This window comes from Pangasianodon hypophthalmus, chromosome 12 (assembly GCF_027358585.1).
Source record: "Pangasianodon hypophthalmus isolate fPanHyp1 chromosome 12, fPanHyp1.pri, whole genome shotgun sequence".
In the NCBI taxonomy this organism is placed as follows: Eukaryota; Metazoa; Chordata; class Actinopteri; order Siluriformes; family Pangasiidae; genus Pangasianodon; species Pangasianodon hypophthalmus.
In genome coordinates, this window is record NC_069721.1 from 21,061,716 (window position 1) to 21,081,315 (window position 19,600).

Genomic DNA, 19,600 nt, shown 5'->3' on the forward strand with positions numbered 1-19,600 from the left:
TTGCATTCAACCCTGCCGTACTGTCAGGGTGTTGCACACCTCCCCTCGCCTCTCTCCATGAGCCTTCCACAAACATTGGCATATATGGGGCTGTTGTGGCTGCAGTAATCCTGCTGCTGGTTCACTACTCAGTCACACAGCTGTGCTCACAGAGGCATATTTATATTAGCTCCAGTGCTTAATCACTGGGTGTGAGAATGAGTCACATTTCAGTGTAAATGTCAAAATGGCATCTATTGGAAATAAGAAATCAGGGTGTCATTTCATACAAAGTGCATGTACTGTTACATTTGGTGGAGTCGTCGCCAAAATGCTTTAGATTTTTTAAGTGTTAAACAGCATGGAAGGGTTTAAAATTTCCTCTGCTCTAGTTCACAAAGGGCAATAGCTGATAGGTGTAAAGTAAGTGTGCTAACCAGTAAAAACCCTAAGATGTGGAGTGCTATAGGCCAAAACTAGTGTTTGATACTCATTAGAGTTATATCAGTGTATTAATTTGAGCTAATGCAGTACAAATATGATATTTTGAAGTGGAATGGTATGGAAAATTCACCTCATTTTCTGTATTTCCCAACATCTGTGATGACATTATACATAACAGATTATCTGGATAGAAAAAATGACAAAATATTTGCAACAAAAGGAAAAAAAGAAAGAATGACCATCAAGTTTCACCTGGTATGTTCATTCTTTAGGAAATATTTTTAAAAACTTATATTTTGTGCTGAAGCTAGGAATAATTTTGTCATATAATTACATGCACTTCTATAACATGATGTACGTTATATCTATAAAGGTAAACATCATCATAACTATACATACTACATAGGTACAGTAAATGCAAATCTTCGCCCTCAAATAATTATTTTTGCTATTAATATCTTATCATACACTTGACCATTGTGTTACTTGTGATAATGAAGGAATATCTGTGAAACTGAACACAGTGTCTCGTTGCTATCAGTTACGTTTATTAGTCTTCTTCGTTTCCTCTTAAGGGTTAATGCTCAAAATGTACAGCAAAGAAACTCACACTCTAAAACAAAACTAAATAAAATCCAAAATAGCTTAGCATTGAACTAAATTTAATATACATGAAGTTACAAAAATATGAAATGGATTTAGTCAGTTAGGTCATCATCAGTGAAAGAAAAAAAAAATCCCACAAATCATAATCATAAGTGCAAAGACATCATCACATGACCATTTAACTTGATTGACAAACTCTCGTCTCATAATTAGTCCAGATAACCAATAACAACAATCTTCCTATTACAATCCAAACATATAGTGCAAGTGAGTACAACATGGAAAATAAATACCTATGAATGTAGCTATATTGAGGGTGTGAAAACTTTTGCACTTGACTGTACAATTACATTCCTAGAATGCACCAGTACTGAAACATTATGCCTTTACATGTGGTCATGAAGCTGGTTTGTTCTACTGTAGATTATAATAATCATTTTCATGAACATATGATTATACAGATTGCACCATCCTCCATCAATAAACAGATTTTTGGTCATCACATTAGATTTTAATGATATTGATTTTTATTTTCAACTTTCTGACTCTCTCTCTCTCTCTCTCTCTCTCTCTCTGTAAAATGACTATATAAGTACTTGAGTATGTTTTAAAAGCAGTAGAGAATACTCAGTGGACCCGACTTATGGTTATAACGACGTGATTTATAGTAATGTCTAAGAAAGAGCACTCGAGCAAGTACTTCAAAGAGGCTTGGGGTCTTATAGCTCTAAATTTTCAAGAGAGCATGATTTAATACTCCTCAATCATCTCAGTTTGATGGGTTTGTAGATTGATCATGCAACACATACCACACAATTTCACTCAGAGTTATCAATGACTGTTACTGCTCCAAAGTTGAATATTTTCCTATAACAGCACATCCCAAAGTGGTTTATTCCTCTTATACAATAGCTTTTTCCAAATCATTGTTTTTGTATTTATTAAAAAATGACAAGCCATGCTTTTTATCTATGTATAGTTACATTTAATGTTATTCCTGGTATCATGTTATAGCATCTATGTAAACAGTTGTTTCCTCACCAAAATCTATTTTTTAGTCTATTTAGCACAAAGCTTCACTGCAAATCAATACTTCTTCTGACTGATCTCCTTTATCCTATGATGAAAATGAAACATTTCTATCCTGATATAGTAGGCGTGGTGTCTTCCAAGATGACCCCACCCCCTTCCTGAGTGCTCATCGAATGGTTTGATGAGGATGAAGAGAGTGGAAATCATATGCGATGTCCTTCACACTCACCACATCTCCAGCCAGTTGAAGACGTATGGAAGTTCACCACCGTCATTAAAACACCAACCGAGGGAATATCTCTTAGACGAACAGTGTTCATGGTTCCAGAACAGTTCCAGTTACTTGTGAAGTCAATGCCATGGCGCACTGAAGCTATTCTGGTGGCTCGTGGTGGCCCAACACCTTACTAACATGTTACGCTGTTCCTTTAACGTGTTACCCGTCTGTACATATGCTGCAGTTGAGAGCAATGCGGAAACAAATCTGTGGCTCAAGTGGTAGTTTGAATATTTCGAGTCAGCATGCAAATCACTAAAGCATTGTCCAGGGAGTATAAATGTGTGTGTGCCTTATATACTGTATATACAGTCAGGACCATCAATATTTAGACACAGTTATTGTTATTTTAGCTGTCTACTACAGTATATTGGGGTTGAAATTAAATAATTCAGCTTTAATTTGAGGATATTTACATCTAAATCAGGTGAACAGAGTAGGAATTACTACTGAAGTCAAGCAGGCCATGAATTATTTATTTTATATCTTGTTCTGTTATCTCAAGATCACTTTTCTTATTTTTCTGTGATCTCAAAATAACAAAAGTTGTTTTCTTTATATCACAATTTATTTTGATATAAAGCATAAATAGCACCAGCTATTTTCTCTTGTATTAGTCCCTGATTAAAATAAAAACAGATGCACTCGTCCATGATGTACATCTTGTACACCTAATAATGCATTTTGAAATAATAATCTCGAGAAAACAACTTCTGTTATCATGAGAAAAATAAATTACCTCAAGAAAACAACTTTAGTTATCACAAAATCATGATCTTGAGAAAACATTTCTTGTGTTCACAAAAGTTGTTTTCTCAAGATCATGTCCTTTCTGTCCTTCTGTAAATTACAGCACTTTGTATATACAGCACCCTGTGTTCTGTGTTGCACTGTTGCTGTAACACGATTGGCTGATTGGATAATTGCATGAATAAGCAGGTGTACAGGTGTTCCTATTAAAGTGGCCTGTGAGTGTACATTGAACTATAAGTTACACAGGTAGTTTGGCACTACTTGTACACAGATATTTTGTCAGGTAGCAGACTTCCACACATATTAAACATAATAAGCTACACATTGCAGCTAATTATGATTTTTTAAAATATTAGAGTAACATGTAAACAGTGTTTTCCACATCATTAGCTTTCCAGGTGCTTCTATGTGATTGTGATTGTAAAGTAAAAAAAAAATAATGGCATACCTACTGTATGTTGTAACTTGATTTCAAGTCAAGTCGATAAGAAACAACCTTAGAACCATAAATAACTAAGTGATAACTGTAGACGTCTAATAAAATGTTGAGTAATAAAGGGTGGCTCTGTGTCCATTAAAAAGCCGCATATGTTTGCGATTTATCTCCTGTATGCATCAGAAAATGTTCAGGAAAGGAAGAGTTGTTGACAGACTCCTGAAAGGATCAAAGCTCATGGCACTCCTCTCTCTCTCTCTCCCTCTCTCTCTCTATTGACTTCCTATTAGGAAAACGAGTGACGAGAGATCTGAGGTTAACCCAATAGAGGTATTTTGAACGTTCCTGAAAGTCTCACATTGGCATACCATGGGCGTGTCCATCTTCACACACACATACACACACCATGAGTCATGAGTGCTTCTATTGAGGGATTCCCTCCCTCACATCCTCATGTTTGTGTCTCATTCCCCAGACAACCAAAGAATGAAATGAACTGAGGTCATGTGGAAATGACACAATGTCCTTTATTTCTCAATGTACAACATTTCAACATACAAAAACTACAGATCCAACATCATCTAATTATATACACTTATTTATATTCACTGTAATAATTTAGCATCTCTGGTACTTTATGTTCTCCCCACAGTTCTGTTATCTTCATATATGAGATTTCCCAATCAAATCAAAACACAGAGATAAAATTCCTCAAGTGCAGTGGTCATTTGCTTTTCCGCTCTTGGTAACCATGAGAACCAGCCATGCTCCATGACAGCATGCGTAAACACTAGGACTCATAACCAGTGGTTTTCCTGAGCTATTACGCACTCTGTATGCCTGAGATATAATTGTAGAAGCTCTGGCTGCGTCTGAAATCACCCTTTCTACTCTAAATAGTCTGCCAAAATAGCACTTAACACTGTTCAATCCCATAATACTAGTGCTTCAGAAGGGCGTGACCTCTGGCGAATGTCGGTTTTTACTAGTAGTATTAGCACCATCATTATTGTCATCAGTACTATTATTACTAGGTGACAGCTTTCACGTCTTAGAGTTAAAAGTATTACTTGATTTATGAATAAGTCCATTTTAACTCACAACACACACACACACACACACAGACACACACAAAAATTGTGTACGTTAGAAGCTGGAGATATTGTTTACTGGGTTTATCTTGAAAGACGCACCATTTTAGCCATTCAGATATTATTAGAGATGGCTAATTTCATTTCCCATATTAAATATACCATTTAAATATCACTAACTGTCCAATTAAATAAACCACCAATTTCATGTTGCTCATCGGACACACATTTAGGCTCAAAAGTATGAAACAAAACCAATGTAAATGACCAATTAATAAATTAGTTTCCAAAAATATGAGAAGTCAGTCTATAATCTACAACACCATTATACTAATGTTAGCAATTCCAAACCATTAATATTACTTACCTCTATGCTAATATGTTACCTACTGTACATAAGCTGTTACCCTCAAATTAACTAGCTAGAATGTTATGCTAATTTTAGCTAGCTAGAACCATATAAATAGCTAGCATGTTAGATGGTTAATATTATGCTAATGTTAGCCATCAGGGAACTTAATTATTATTAGATACTTCTATGCTAATTTGTAACCTACTAATCTTAGCTAGCTAGAGATCAGTTGTAAAGGTGTAAAAACTGATTAGGTATCTAGCTAAATTGTTACTGTAATCTTAGCTAGTAAGGTAGAAGTGTTTCATTGATGTTATGAAGCTAGCCACAAGCGTCGAACCTAGGGTTCGGGTTCAATTCTGGTCCTGCACAGCACTGTTCCTCTAGATAAACAACTGAAGGATTGCTTTAAAAAAAAGATGTTTTTAATGGTTATGGATCAATCAGATGTTTTCAATTTTTGAAGGAATATCATAATGGCTTTATTTAACTTGATATTGCCTTGCTGAAAAATCCAGCTTGGTATGACCAGCTACCAAAACACAGTCAGAGCTGCTCAAACTGGTAGACCATCTTTACCAGCTGGTAAGTTATTAGCCAAATTCCTTATTACTTAACCAAATGGATCAATTAAAGATTGAGATTTTCTGCTGTACTGTTGTTATTTTCTTTACAATAACTTGTCTATGACTGGAATAGACTGGGTTCCTATCCATGATGTATTCCCACGTTAAATCCAGTGTTCATGCATCCGGATAGACTCCGGATCCACCATTACCCCGATCAGGATAAAGCGTTTCCTAGAGATAAATGAATGAATGAATGAATGAATGAATGAATGAATGAATTTGTCTGTGATGTTTGCTTTCTACCAGCAAACATTGGCAGCTCGGCCTGCGTTTTGGTAGCTGAAACAATCATGTCTGCAAATATTTATTGCTTAGTATGTACACTGATCCATGTGGTTCCTCTTTCTGGAATTTAAAAAAAAATAATCTGTAGTTTCTGAGTTTACTGATTTTCCCTCCATAAGACACCTACTCAAGTAGTCTGAGGTGTCTTTAAGCAAGATAATCACCTAACTCTGCTCCAAACTCTCTAGGACAGGAATTCTGGGAACCCCTGCCACTGGGAGGTAAGACAGAGTTTGAATTGGGACGCACCCTGGCTGTGACGTCACGCGCCTCGGAGGGCGTTGGCCTGGTGTAGACTGAAAGAGTTTAAAACTGCAGCCCTGCGTTTCAATCCGTTCCAGTCTCTCTGCCCTGCTGTCGGACTTGCGGAGTAACGCTGTGACCTGGTCTCTCTCTCTCTGGCTGAGTCTCTGTCTGCTGCCTGCGCTGCGTTTTAACAACTTTCCTTCACTACATAATCTCTCCTGGAAATACTTTCACACAGATCCCTGTAAGTTGCACTCTTTATGCTTATTGATGTTATTACTGCGGAGTGATTGCTGGTTGAGGAAAGAGAGGATAACTCGGAAGACGCACCGTGTTGCGCATCTTTACGCACCTCGCATGCTGTGTTTGTGTTGTTTGCTTTTGGATGTTATGCTGCATTTCTTAACATTCTAAGTGTCCATTATGTTTATGCCATGTAATATATTATCAAGAAAAAATAATACATAAATAAACAATGGATGCCATCTGAATTATTTACTCGTTTTTTTCCTCTTGCGTCATTACGCACAACCAAATATACATGTTTATGTTTATTATTAATGTCATATCCTAATAATTTCAGAGAATGGAGACTAATAGACAAATAACAGTATCATTAAATAGTCCCAACTGTTGAGTAAAGACCTACAGTGCTCATATGACTCATGAGGAATAAATGCTTACTGTATGAATTAATTCAATACTGAGAATGTTGCTGCGTTTGTAATTTAATTGATTATATTTTTTTGTTGTGCTAAAAGTCTCTCTGGTGACTGTGTGAATATAAAAGGAGCACTATTTCCAGGCTCATAGCTTCCACAGGCGCTGCATTATACTAGAGCCCTGGAAACACCCAGTTAAAGTAAATGTAGAGGAAGCCAACAGTCTGTAAAAATGTAAAGTAAAAGTGTGGGTTTGTGTGTGCAGAAATCCAGCAGTGGAAACATGCTGATCCTTCTCTGTGGCATCGTATTCCTGCACGTTGCAGTTCTGGTACTGCTCTTCGTCTCCACTATAGTCAGTGTGAGTATATGCTCTTGGATATCATCATCATCATCAACATCATGTTGTTCTTCTTCTTAATAGAAATCTATTATTGAGAGTCTGTATATTTATTTGCATAGGCCTGGACTGTAACTGCTACCAGTAGCTCAGACCTCTGGGTAAACTGCTCCACATCCAATGGAATGAACTGCCAGCCCGGGGACACTGGAGGTAGGAAAAGTTTGCTTGCTCTCTCATCTTCGTCATTGAAATATTGCACAGGGTGATGCTTGGAAATCGATATGCACCAGGATTTTAGACCTGGAGAGGCAAAGGGAGGGCTAAGGAGTGGCACTACGTAATTATATATCACTCAAGGTAGCTTTCGCAGAATATCTGTTTGACTCTTGATACAAAATGAATGGTTACATAATGACATTGCTTTCTAGTTCTTAAGAGATTTGGTCGAAATACCTACAATAGGATTGCACATCAGTTATAGACCTCTCAGAGATGTGATTTGAGGTCAGACTTTGGGTGCAAACTGGGTGTGACGAGGCTTATTTCAAGTGTGTCATCTGTCCATGTCCCTCTTCTGCACAGATTTGGTCGTCTACTTTACACAAGTTTAAAAAGGATCAGTTATGATACACAGACTATGATCTCTGACCTCTGCATAACTGTAGTCTTAAAGACCCTTTAGCACACTCACATTGGCGTGACAGTGAGCTCCCCTGCCCCTTCTACTGCCATCTAGGGGTGAGAATGCAGCTACGCAACTTGAGTGGGATGCGAGATCCCCCCCGGCTCCAGCAGCTCATCTCAGCAATATAAATAGTCTCTGGGCCAAGGCTGAGCTCAAAACCCTTGTTTGGGAGTGGAGATGGCAGACCGGAGTGATGGCGCAGGGTGGGGCACAGGTCGAGTATGTAGAACAGCTTAAATTTAGACGGCTATCTGGTCATGTATGTGTGAGTGTGAGTGTAAGGTGCTGGGAGATCCTCTGACTACTCTGTGTTTTACACAGCATGCCGCTGGGTTGGGTCACACCCAAGGATCATACTTAGATAGTATTGGTGGTTCGTAATAAAAGATCAGAGAGATGCTGTCTCTAGTGAACACACACTAGGAACATGGAATATATCATATATCACATTGCTGATCACAATGCTGAAAATTGCAGCATTGGCTGCATCTGTAGCCATGACACACTGGGTACTCCATTTTGTTTTAATGCACTGCAAATAGGGAAGTGGAAAATATTCAATTATCAGACACACTGCAATTTACTCTTGATAGATCCAATGCAGCACAAATTGACATACAGATTTTAGTATTTCAACTATTGTTAAAATTGAAGAATGTAAGCACCACCAAGCATTTCTGATGAAAATTAAATACTACTGAATGTTATACATAATGATGAAGCCAGTATTAAATTGTTGTGTGAATTTATGCCTGTTTATAACAGAACATTTAGAAAAAAATAATTTTGTTGTCTTGATAATAAATAATAATAAATAATAAAATATAATAATGACATGAAACTTATCGGTTGGCATTTTACATACTTCAGTTTGTGAGTATTCTGTTAATAAAGGATAATAGAGATACATAAAGCTTTTTTCATGGTGGATAAAAATGATAATATAAAGTTGTAAAGGCAGAAAGTTAAAAAAATGAAAAGAAAATTATAATGTAGGCTGTAGAAATAAGAAAAAAATATGAGATCAAAATTCATTCAAAGTATGAGGTGCTTAGAGCAGGTGGACTGCAGCTGTTCCAGATGTGGACCAAGTGAAATATTTTAGTCGACTGAACGGAAACAATGCTGTAGTCGAGACGCATGGCTGTGATTCAGTGACTACAGATTTCTAACCATGACCCAGCTCGGCTTCTGTAGCAGATCTTCTGTTGCAGCTTAACCAGTAACATGCATTAACGTAAATTATGTAGCTGAAAGCATCTCATTGGACCAGATATGACATTAGTTCACAAAGGGAAGAGTTTTCAGAGATTTTTATTGATTGTGAATTTCATTTGCTCTGTCTAGTCTGATTAGTGAAGTGATGACATGGATTTTAAAAAAAAACTGACTTTGAAAGCAGAATGATAAAGATGAATGGACAGAGAACTTTGCGTTTATTCTCCACATCAAGTTCAACACTGATGTGCATCATCTTTTCAGGGGCATTGGTGCTAGTCAGAACATGACATGATACTAGGAAATGAACTAAATGTTAATTGTTAAGCATTAAAAGACACCTGTTCAGTCAAGTTAGTTGCTTTTCCAGACTTTTGTTAACAAGGAATTTTATGTATCTGGATTTTATTTGAATAATCCTGATCTAGAGACTTCCACTCCTATTTGTAACGCATGTAGTGATCGATATTGTGATGTGTGGGAACATACAACGGCAGTATGCTATTTTTGTACAAATCATGCATACATGGCACACCCAACTCATATGACTAATAACTAGGAATTGAATATTCAAAGCCATACACAGTAAATGTGCCTTGAATTATTATTCCTTAAAGCAAAGAACTGGGCACTGGACTCGATTTATCCTTTCTGGTCCTGTGTAGCGTGTTATGAGAGACATTTATAATCAGATGGACAAGTTCCCATACACATGCTTTAGCTCCTTTAACAGCTAGGTTGAATTTCTGGTTATGTTTCTCATTCAGATGTTTTGGATGACGTAACCATTTCAGAAGGCAGCGTCTGGTGTGTTTTTGTATTGAAGCTGAACCAGCATGTGTGGCTCCATTTGTTTGTAGAGTGCTCATAGGTCTGTCACGTGACTGCTGGGCGAGGTCATTAGCAGCCCGAGTGCTTTATTTAGGCCTCTTTTTTTCCATGTGTACTTAGTAATTGAGGCATCATCACCATTTGTTAGGCTCTCCATGGAGGAACATCTGTATCTGTCTTAATTAAATGCCTTTTATTAGAACTTTGGCTGTATTTTGTTTCAAACCTAAAGAACAGTATCTGCACTGTTTGTGTTTGGGTGTGTGCGCATGTGTGTGTGTGCATAAGCCATTGTAATTATACTGTAAGTGTAAATGTCAGGAAACACCAAGCATCAGGAGTTCATGGGCACAGTACTGGACACCGGGAAGGAAATGCAGCTCAAGCTGTTTACTTCAGAGCAGAGTTGAATGAAGTTCATGTGTATTTTTAGAAACTAAAACCTAAATGAACACAAAAAGTGATATGCCTAATTTGAATGGTTTCTCATTGTTCGATTCGGGGTGGGGTGTAGGGGAGGACACATCCTGAGAGATTAGATGGCCTATAAATCAGTGTCTTAAAGGTGCAGTATTTAATCTTTAAATGAAGTTCCATACATGTGACAAACTGTTCAGTTAAATTCAATTTTATTTGTATAGTTTTGTTTGTATTGTTATTCACAGTAGACCTTCACAATGCAGCCTTATAGAAATCCGGTTGTAGTTTTAGATCCCTAATAAACAAGACAGGAAGAACCCTTGAGAAGAACCAGACTCAAAGCAGAACCTGTCATCTTGGAGGTGAAATTGGACAGCCAGATTGTAAATCATTACAGTGTATTTACAACCACACAAACACACAGTAATGTTTGAATTTACGCTTGTACAACAGACTAAGTGCGTTGAAAGGATGTTCACTATGAGCAGATTGCTATGATAAGAGTCCTGGGTTGAGCACAGGATGGCCTTTATGATTATAACAGCACTATCTTACAATCGCTCTGCATTGTTACTACATTGTAGGCTTCTGTTTGCATTTTTTTCTGGCTCTCCACTCCCGTTCTCTCTTCTGCCCATTTTTTTTTCTTAAGAGCCAAATCACAAGGCATACATAGCATTAGCACATAGGGTGTGGTCAGTTCATGGAAGGGAAGAGATTCATCACATAAGCAATAGACGCCTTTAAAAATGACAAACTGCCCCTTTAAGGGTCCATGCATGTAAATGAATGTACCTGTCTTTTGTTGTATGTAATGACTAGAGACTGAAAAAGGGATCAGTCAGTACTAACAAGGTTACTGCGCTTTTGAAGAAATAGCTGTTCTTTTTAGGTGATGGTGCTGTATTGCATTTGCTCTGATCTAAACCCTATTAACAGGTAATCAGTCTGCTGGTATGGTTCCAAACCCAGACTGCAACATGATTATGTTCTTTTTCTTTGTGTAGACACATATATGATCTACAGTGAGTAGTGTGATCTACTGGTTTTCTTCAACACCTGTTGGAACAAAAGCCTTTAAATATAATGACAGGCTCAAGACATTGTGAAAAGTGCACATAAATCCAAGAGATTTCTACAAACTGAAAGCAACATTCTTAATCTCCGGATCTCATTCTGCACAGAACAAGTTTTCAGACTATGCAGAAGATGCCCTATCTTGCGTTAGTAGAGGTGTTAGTATCCTGGTATGTTGGTTGCCAAAAGGAGAACTCGTACACAGCTGAACGAGAGTGAAAGAGAGATGCAGAAATCTGAAACTACGTGCATGACCCTTAGACAAGAAATAGACATGCTAAAAAGTCTCGGCATACTGCATACCACAGCCAAGAGTACTCAAATGGAGAGAACAAATAGAAAAACTCTTGTCCTTCCAGAGAAAGACACAGATCTCATTCTGGTCTAGATGCTTATTAAGTGAGCTGAAGGTGACAATGACAAGGAAAAAGGCAAAAAGGCCCAAAAAACATCAGGAAGAAACTATTATGGGAACTGAGACTTAAATTCGGAAGTTATTCTTCCCTGGTTAAACCTGGTATTGGAATTACAGCAGGAACGGTCCAAGTGAGATTACTATCTGAACCAAGTCCATCTCTTAAAGATCTTGAACATACAACTGGTTTCATAACTTTCAGTTAACCAAAATTAAGGTTTAAAACTTACTTTTTTTTGTCAAATTAAGGTCTCTTTGGACAATCTTAGTATTGATGACAAAACAAGGAAGATTTATTACATCATAAAATATTACAGCCAATCATAATCATGTCCTAATATGCAAATACATTTATCAGGAAAACAGATGTAGACTTTGAGATATTTCCAAGTTATATATTTATAGAGTCTGAATTTCTTGAGGAGTGTTGAAATGTAGGCAAACTGTAACTTTGTCTTGTTGTCTAATGTCATGTTTTCTCTGGAACCACCACATAAAACAGTTCATAAATGTTTTATAGAAAATACTGTATCATCAAAATACTGTTTTGAACTGCACAGCAAATTTTATGTGTCAAAGTACAAAACAGATAGAGCTATCACTGTAATAGTGCTGAACAGATTTCCATCAGATCAGGAGCCTGTGTCTTAAATGCGACAATGCAGGTTTAGTTATTTATTTATTTATTTATTTATTTAGGTCTAGAACATCAGCCATTTAGAGAAATATATCCCAAATGCTAGAAAACAAAAATGTTCCAACAAAGCTTCTCAATTTCAGCCAAAGCACTATTATTACTTATACAACTACTAGCTTTATTTCAGCAAATATTACCACTATTACTACTACTACTACCAGTAATGTTAATGTTATAAATAATTAACTGGCTAATATTAGCACGATTCATTATTTATTTCAAGTTGTTTCATCGATGTGAAATGCTTAATACATTAATGCAATGTATATACTTTTTACTTATTTATCTTTAAAGCACTTTTAGACTTTGGGCTCAACCCACTGGTTGCATATGTCAGTTTTCATACTTAAAAATAGTTGAAACGTTTGCAAAAGTGATTGTGTAATGAAATAATCTTAAAGATAGCTACATTATCTGCAACCTTCTGAGTGTGCTGATTTATGCAGACCTCATTAATCATTAATCTTGCTAATTACTAATTAGCCATAGCGTACTGATAGGTTAGGCTAGCTACTGAATTAGCTTTTATAGTGCAATATTACAATACATTTCCATGTTGACTCTATATATGTACACTGTCTCAGACCAGCTTCCATATATTAAGAGTAATTTCTATTAAAACCAGTCTAGCTAGCATGTTGGGTGTAGCCTGGCTGTCGTTATTGTAGTTAGGCAGACAATTTGAGGCTTTATTTCATGTCACAGTGCTAGAGAAGGATTTTCCGAGCCACCGTGCCACACAGTAGACCACTGACTTTTCACGTGAAAGGAGATTATAATTGTTCAGCTGCTCTGTTGCTAACATGCAGCCTATGAACTGAACAACAAAAAAAGTATTTCCTGGAATTCAGGAAACACTAAGCAAAACAAATCTACACACCCAGACAAATTCTCATTTGAGAAATGTGTTGTGCATCTAATGCAAAATGGTTTAAATGATAGATAGATGGAATGTGGAGCTTTTAAGGCCATCAAGACAAAGTACTGAGGAGGGTTACCGGGCCTCGTTTATTTTCTCTGGCTCAGGGATGAGCAGACGATCAATATTTAGAGAGCCGGTATCATTTTAAGTGTCTAGAGCTTGTAGGAACAGGATACTTCCATTTGTGAAGCGCTCCAGTAAAAAAAAAAAAAAAAATGGTTTTGGCAGGATGACAGACAAACATTTGTCTACAATGCGTTGTCTTGATGGATTCAGCATGTTTATTTGGTCTCATTTTTGTTGAATTGGTTTGATATTTAAAATATTTAGTCTCTAGTAGCCTCTCTTTTAAATAAATGAGAGGTCTGGTCATGTTCAAAATGGACATCCATAACTCATAGTTTTGAATCATAGATCCAACCGCAGTATACTGTAATGTCATGTCATGTAATGTAATCCTAGTGTCTTTATTTAATAAACTTGTCAAACTGACCTTTCTGTGAGGTCTTGGAGATATTTTCTGCAATAAAAGAATGTCCTAATGTTATTTCTAAATTTCGGTTTTCTATTTCTTTCAGTATGGATTCAGGCAGTGCAGGCTCTCATGATCCTGTCCATCATCTTCAGCTTCCTGTCGCTCTTCCTGTTTTTCTGCCAGCTCTTCACTCTGCAGAAGGGTGGACGCTTCTTCCTCACTGGAGCCTTCCAAATCTTTGCCAGTGAGTAGCATTAAATCTGAATTACTTGCTGGTTATGGTGAAAAAGGCACTAGCTGATCTATGACTGTTTTAGTTTTTAAAGTTTTTATTAAGTGTCTCTGCCTCTAGTCTGTTTATGACCACAAGGTAAAAAGAGCATATTCCCACTAGGGAGAAAGGAATGAGGTTGAGATTGAAGGTTTGTAGGTAATCGAAGTATGCTAGGAGAAAATATTTCCTCATGCCATATTCAGTTACGCAGTGAAATCACATCAGATCCATACATCATGGTCATGACAGCAGGGATCAATGCTGGAAATCCTGTCCTTGTTCTTGTAGGCCCGAAACTTAAAAAGTCTTAAAAATTCTTAAATATTTGGGTTTCTTCAGGACATGGCACTCCAATATTATTTACCCTAAAAAACAGCTAATAATTTATCATTTTTATTTTTCTAAAAATATCTTTTTCCAGAACATGTCCATCCAAAATGTTTTATTTATTTAATTTTTTAAACACATCCCTTACTATTGAGGTGAGAATACTGATGCGACTATATAAACTTATAAAAAGTTTTTTTTTTTCATTTGTATGATCGACATGATTTGTTCCAGTCTTTACAATGAAATACTAATAAATTTCATTAATCTTTAAAATAACAGCTCATTATATTTCCATTACGTGTCATTTTCCAAATGATCTGTTCTGTTCATTAAAAAAAAATTATATATGCTTGTACAAAAGTCTGATTATGATGTTTTGTAAATCAGTGTAGAATCAGCAGAGAATGACATTGCATCTAAAAATCAATTACTTCTCCCATTCCTACTTCATCCACACACACCTCAAAGTCAATTTTTCTAAGCGTGTCCTTGGCATCTGTTGAGGCTCGTTGAGGCCGTATTAATCTAATTAGTCCTGTCACACTTTATTATACATTAGATTGTGCAGAATGCACTTAAATGCCTTCCAGTTCAATTACAGGCTAACATCCTGAGGCAATTTGTTCAGATTAAATATGTTCGTATATTGAAATATAATTAGGCAAGGTCAGTACTGACTCATACTCTAAACATATTTATCTTGTTAGTGAACCTGTGTTGGAGGATCATAAATATATATTTAAGGTTCCTTTTAACATTCCTAAATTCTTATATGATACCATTTCTGAGAAAAGCAAACATTATATTCATGTGAGCTTTTAGGGGACAGAATGCAGGTTGTTTGGTCACATTAGCAATTAGCTGAATGTCAGGGGGAAGTGGTGTGGGCCATTTGGAGCTTGGCATCTCCAGGTGCCCACCAGATTGGCACCGGAAACAGAGGCCCAGACACAAACTGAAATGTCATGGCTGGCGCTCTGGGGGCGGCTCGTGTCCTGCTAGACTGAGACTGAACTCAGAAAGTGCTTCATCATGCTGCGGATGTGAGTTATTGCGCTGAAAAGAGGATGAAGACAGTGTTGGCTCTGTCCACTCAGAAATGTAATGGGCACTGCCTTGTCTGGTTCAGATGAGGACATTTCGGGAAATGTCAGCATTGGTGGAGGCTCACACACTAGACCAGTGTACAGGTTTTTCTTCACTTTGAGAGTTTGCATCATGAAAATCCATGTAAAACTACCATGCAAAACATGTATCGAATGCAGAAAAAAAAGTCCTTGAATGGGCTGTTATGTATATATATATATATATATATATATATATATATATATATATATACACGTACACACACAAAGTGGAAAAGTACTGTAATTTGCTAAGCTCTGTACTGGACATATTAATTGCAGTCTACCTTTAATATATAAACAAAAACACTACCAGTATTCTACCAACTCAGCCTATAAATCTAACCCACCTACCTTACCAGCCAACCAACTAACCAACCATCCTATCTGCTGAACCAAATGTATCGGACTACCCACCTACTTTCCTACCTGTTTATGAATAGTTACCAATCTAACCACCTTCCTACCTACTTAGCAACTATCCAACCTACGATCCTTCCTACTTACCTGCCTGCCTGCCTACCTACATGGCCCTCAAGGGTTTTTGAATGCTTATAGTTTCTGCCGTCCTGAAGGGGTCCTACTCAAAACCTTTTGTTAAGGAGAAACCCACTGTTCTGTAGGAGTCTACACAGAAGCTGTAATGGTAGTCCCAAAAGAAATGTGCCCTTTAGAGTTCTAGATGTTCTAGATGACCTTTTTAGGATTGTACCTACCATACCATCTCATCAACCTAAGTGTCTGCCTACCTAACATACATCCTACCTACTTACCAACTATTCTATCTACTCAACAAATCTGACCTTCTACCAGCACACCTTACATCCTACCTACTAAACTATACCTGTTCCAAAAAAATGTTGATCAAAGGTTCTTTGGATGGTTAATTATTCTACCCTTCCAAAGGGGTTCTACTTAAACACTTTTGTGAAAGAGAAACCCTCAGTTCTGTAGGATTCTCCTGTAACCTGTACAGGGTTCCCAAAAGAAACATTACAAAGAACACTGGAGATACTAGGTGTAATCTTTTTTTATGAGTATACCTAACATAGCATCCCACCAGCCAAGGATTCTACTTAGAACATTTTGAGAAAGGAGAAAGCCTCTGTTGCAAGATTCTATGTAAAACCTTTGCCCCAGAGGGACAAACCTGAGAACTCTTTAATGTTCTACCTTTAACATTTTAAGAATATAACTAACCTACCATAACCTACCATTCTAATAATCAACTATCTATGAACTACCAGCAGAACCTACCCACCCAACCCACCCAACCTACCCAACCTACCTACCATCCAACTTACAGTGAAGGGCCTTTAGATGGGCAAAGTTTCTGCCTTCCTGAAGCAGTCCTAACTGAAACCCTCTCTTCTGTAGGATTTTACATGGAACTTTTAAGGATTTCCCAAAGGAGGCATACCAAAGAACATTTAGCATTCTAGATGTAACCATTTTAACATACCATCCCACCAACCAAGGGTTCTACTTTGAACCTTTTGTGAATTCTGTGTAAGAACCTTTAAGGCTTACTCAAGAAGGACAAAGTAAAATGACAATTTATAATTCTAGTTTTAACTACATACCTACCAACTATCCTTCCAAACCTATGAATCCATTTAAATATGTACTGAACCTATGATCCTACGTACACTCAAGTGTGGTTTGGATAGGTACAAGGTTCTGCCTTCTCAAAGGGGTCCTACATGAAATCTTTAGTGAAAGAAAAGCCTTTTGTTGTAGGGTTCTCTCAAAGGGTGGAAATGTGCAACATTTTATGGATCTAGATGTACCATTCTTTTCAAAGGTTTACGCAACCTTACCTTTCCTAACCTGCCATCTTACTTTCTTATATCCTAAACACCCTTAGCTACGTAACCAACCTACCGAAACAGCAGACATAATATTAATTATAAACTGCATTAATGAACCAATCTATATTCTGTGGTAGAAGTGCGAAATGTTGCATAGTGATAAGAATGGGTGGCATTAGTCATCTTCCCTTGCCAGGTCATTCTGTTAAGACATATGCCCACTCATGTGACCAACCATGTGCCCACCAGTAAACCAGTAGTGAAACTTGCTGTTTCAAGTATTGAGGCTGAATGTTCTGTGTTCTTCCCCTCCATCAGGTCTGTTCGTCATGTGCGGCGCGATCATCTACACGGTGATGAATCACACATGGGTTCCCCCGAATGAATCATATGGTTTTGCCTACATCCTGGCCTGGGTGGCTTTTCCTCTGGCGCTCATCAGTGGCTTAATCTACGTCATCTTGAGGAAACGGGAATGAACAGGGCACCCCGTTGAGGCTCGACCTCCAGACATCGAAGATCATCTAAAAGTGCATACCGCATCTGCAGACAAGTTTAAACAGCCCATATCTTACAATATAATATAACTGTACAATATCGTACAAAAATCACCACCATGAAAAAGACATATAACAACCAATGCGGTCATTGTTTGAAGATGTATATAGTATCTATGGTTTAAAACCTATTTATAACACTTTTTACATATATGTACATAGTATTGTTGTGTGTGTTGACAAAGAGCTTTTTTTTTTTGTTTGTTTTGTTTTTTCGCTAATTAAGTGCCTAAAATGTGTGTTTTGTCAGAGGCAATTGCATTATTAGCCATATTGTGTGTTTTTATTTTTCTTACACTGCCAAAAACAGTTATAAAAAAAGTCATTTGAAGTATTTTAACAAAAGAGCATGTATTAAAAAATAGCGATACACTATAGTGAAATGAAACAGCTTTAGAAATTTAGAGATGTGGTAACACTTACTGAAAACTTATGCTAAGCTAGATACAAAAGTTGACCATTTTTTGCTTTTAAGAGGACATTAATTTCTTTTTTTTATTATTTTTATTCGACAAAATGGTGCTATGTATTTACCATTCCTATAGCCATTTTGATTTTATCTAGTCAGACAGAAGCGAATGCCTGCGAGTAGACATGACAGCTCTGTATACTTACTTCTGTACATACAGTACTTACCAAATAGACTCATTTTATAATAAATTGTGTTGGAAATAACGCAAGACTTGAGTATTAGCTAAGCAAATGGCTTTGAAAGGCCACAGACGTAGAAATTTTAGCGATACTGTAACAGCTAAGAGGGCATTATATTACCAAATGCCATCAGGAAGGTGTGAACTGCCCGGTATGTGAGTGTATCTGTGTTGTGTGTCTTCAGCTAGCTAAAAAAAAATGCACTAGCGTTAAAACACATATTTACGCAAGCTACTTGTGATTGAAGGGAATCTTACCGGCATTTTGCATGGATTTAAACACCAGACTTAGATATTTTCTGGTAGTGGATGTACCAGAATTTTTGCATTCGTTGCAATGTTGTGCTGATACTTGAAATGTGACATGCTGACTATGTCCGCTATTGTGAAAAAAACAAAAAACAAAAAAACGTCTCCACCTTGAACGCAGTGTTTCATTGGACGTCATGTGGTTCTTTACAAATACATCACTTGCAAACTCATGATCTGTATGCAACTCACACTGAGGACCATGTAGGAAAAAAAACTATAGGAGAATCCCTATGCACTGAAACCAACAATAAATTACCATTAACGCAATTTTGTTGTCAGATCTCATGGTTATTATGTGATTGCAGTGTTCTGGTGCATGTCTTAAACAACATCCTAATCAACATGAGTGAAATAATGAAGTCCACATCATATTTTAGCATTATTTACCCATGTTTGTTCCACTGTTCTCAAATTTCTTAACTTAAACACTGATTTTATAGGTTTCATCACTACAGAAGAGATGATTACAGTATTAAAAGTTATAACCATTGTCAGCTTTGTTGCATACTTGTACACTATTCATACTAAATCTCTCTTAAAAGCAGTATTAAACACTGTTTCTGTGGTCAGAGGAGGAAGCAGAACCTCTTATGATGGCCATTTTAGAAAAGCGCTTCTCTCTGTAACTCTGAGCAGCTGTTCACATGTTCACACGAATGCTTGTGTA

General features: G+C 37.0%; 1 protein-coding gene across 1 annotated transcript; it reads left to right on the forward strand.

The window, feature by feature from the left end:
• Positions 1–6,207: 6,207 nt before the first annotated feature.
• pmp22b (peripheral myelin protein 22b) lies at positions 6,208–19,200 on the forward strand. Its single transcript, XM_026915385.3, has 5 exons — positions 6,208–6,374; positions 7,058–7,153; positions 7,255–7,345; positions 13,979–14,119; positions 17,733–19,200. The coding sequence occupies exons 2-5, from the start codon at positions 7,076–7,078 to the stop codon at positions 17,891–17,893; spliced, it is 471 nt and encodes a 156-aa protein (XP_026771186.2). The 5' UTR covers positions 6,208–6,374; positions 7,058–7,075; the 3' UTR covers positions 17,894–19,200.
• Positions 19,201–19,600: the final 400 nt, after the last annotated feature.

What these genes read in the sequence shown, in the direction of transcription:
- pmp22b (XM_026915385.3), top strand. Translation starts at nt 7,076, where the DNA reads ATGCTGATCCTTCTCTGTGGCATCGTATTCCTGCACGTTGCAGTTCTG. An exon ending in TCGTCTCCACTATAGTCAGT is followed by an intron (nt 7,154 to 7,254) that starts GTGAGTATATGC and finishes TTATTTGCATAG; the next exon opens with GCCTGGACTGTAACTGCTAC. An exon ending in AGCCTTCCAAATCTTTGCCA is followed by an intron (nt 14,120 to 17,732) that starts GTGAGTAGCATT and finishes CCCCTCCATCAG; the next exon opens with GTCTGTTCGTCATGTGCGGC.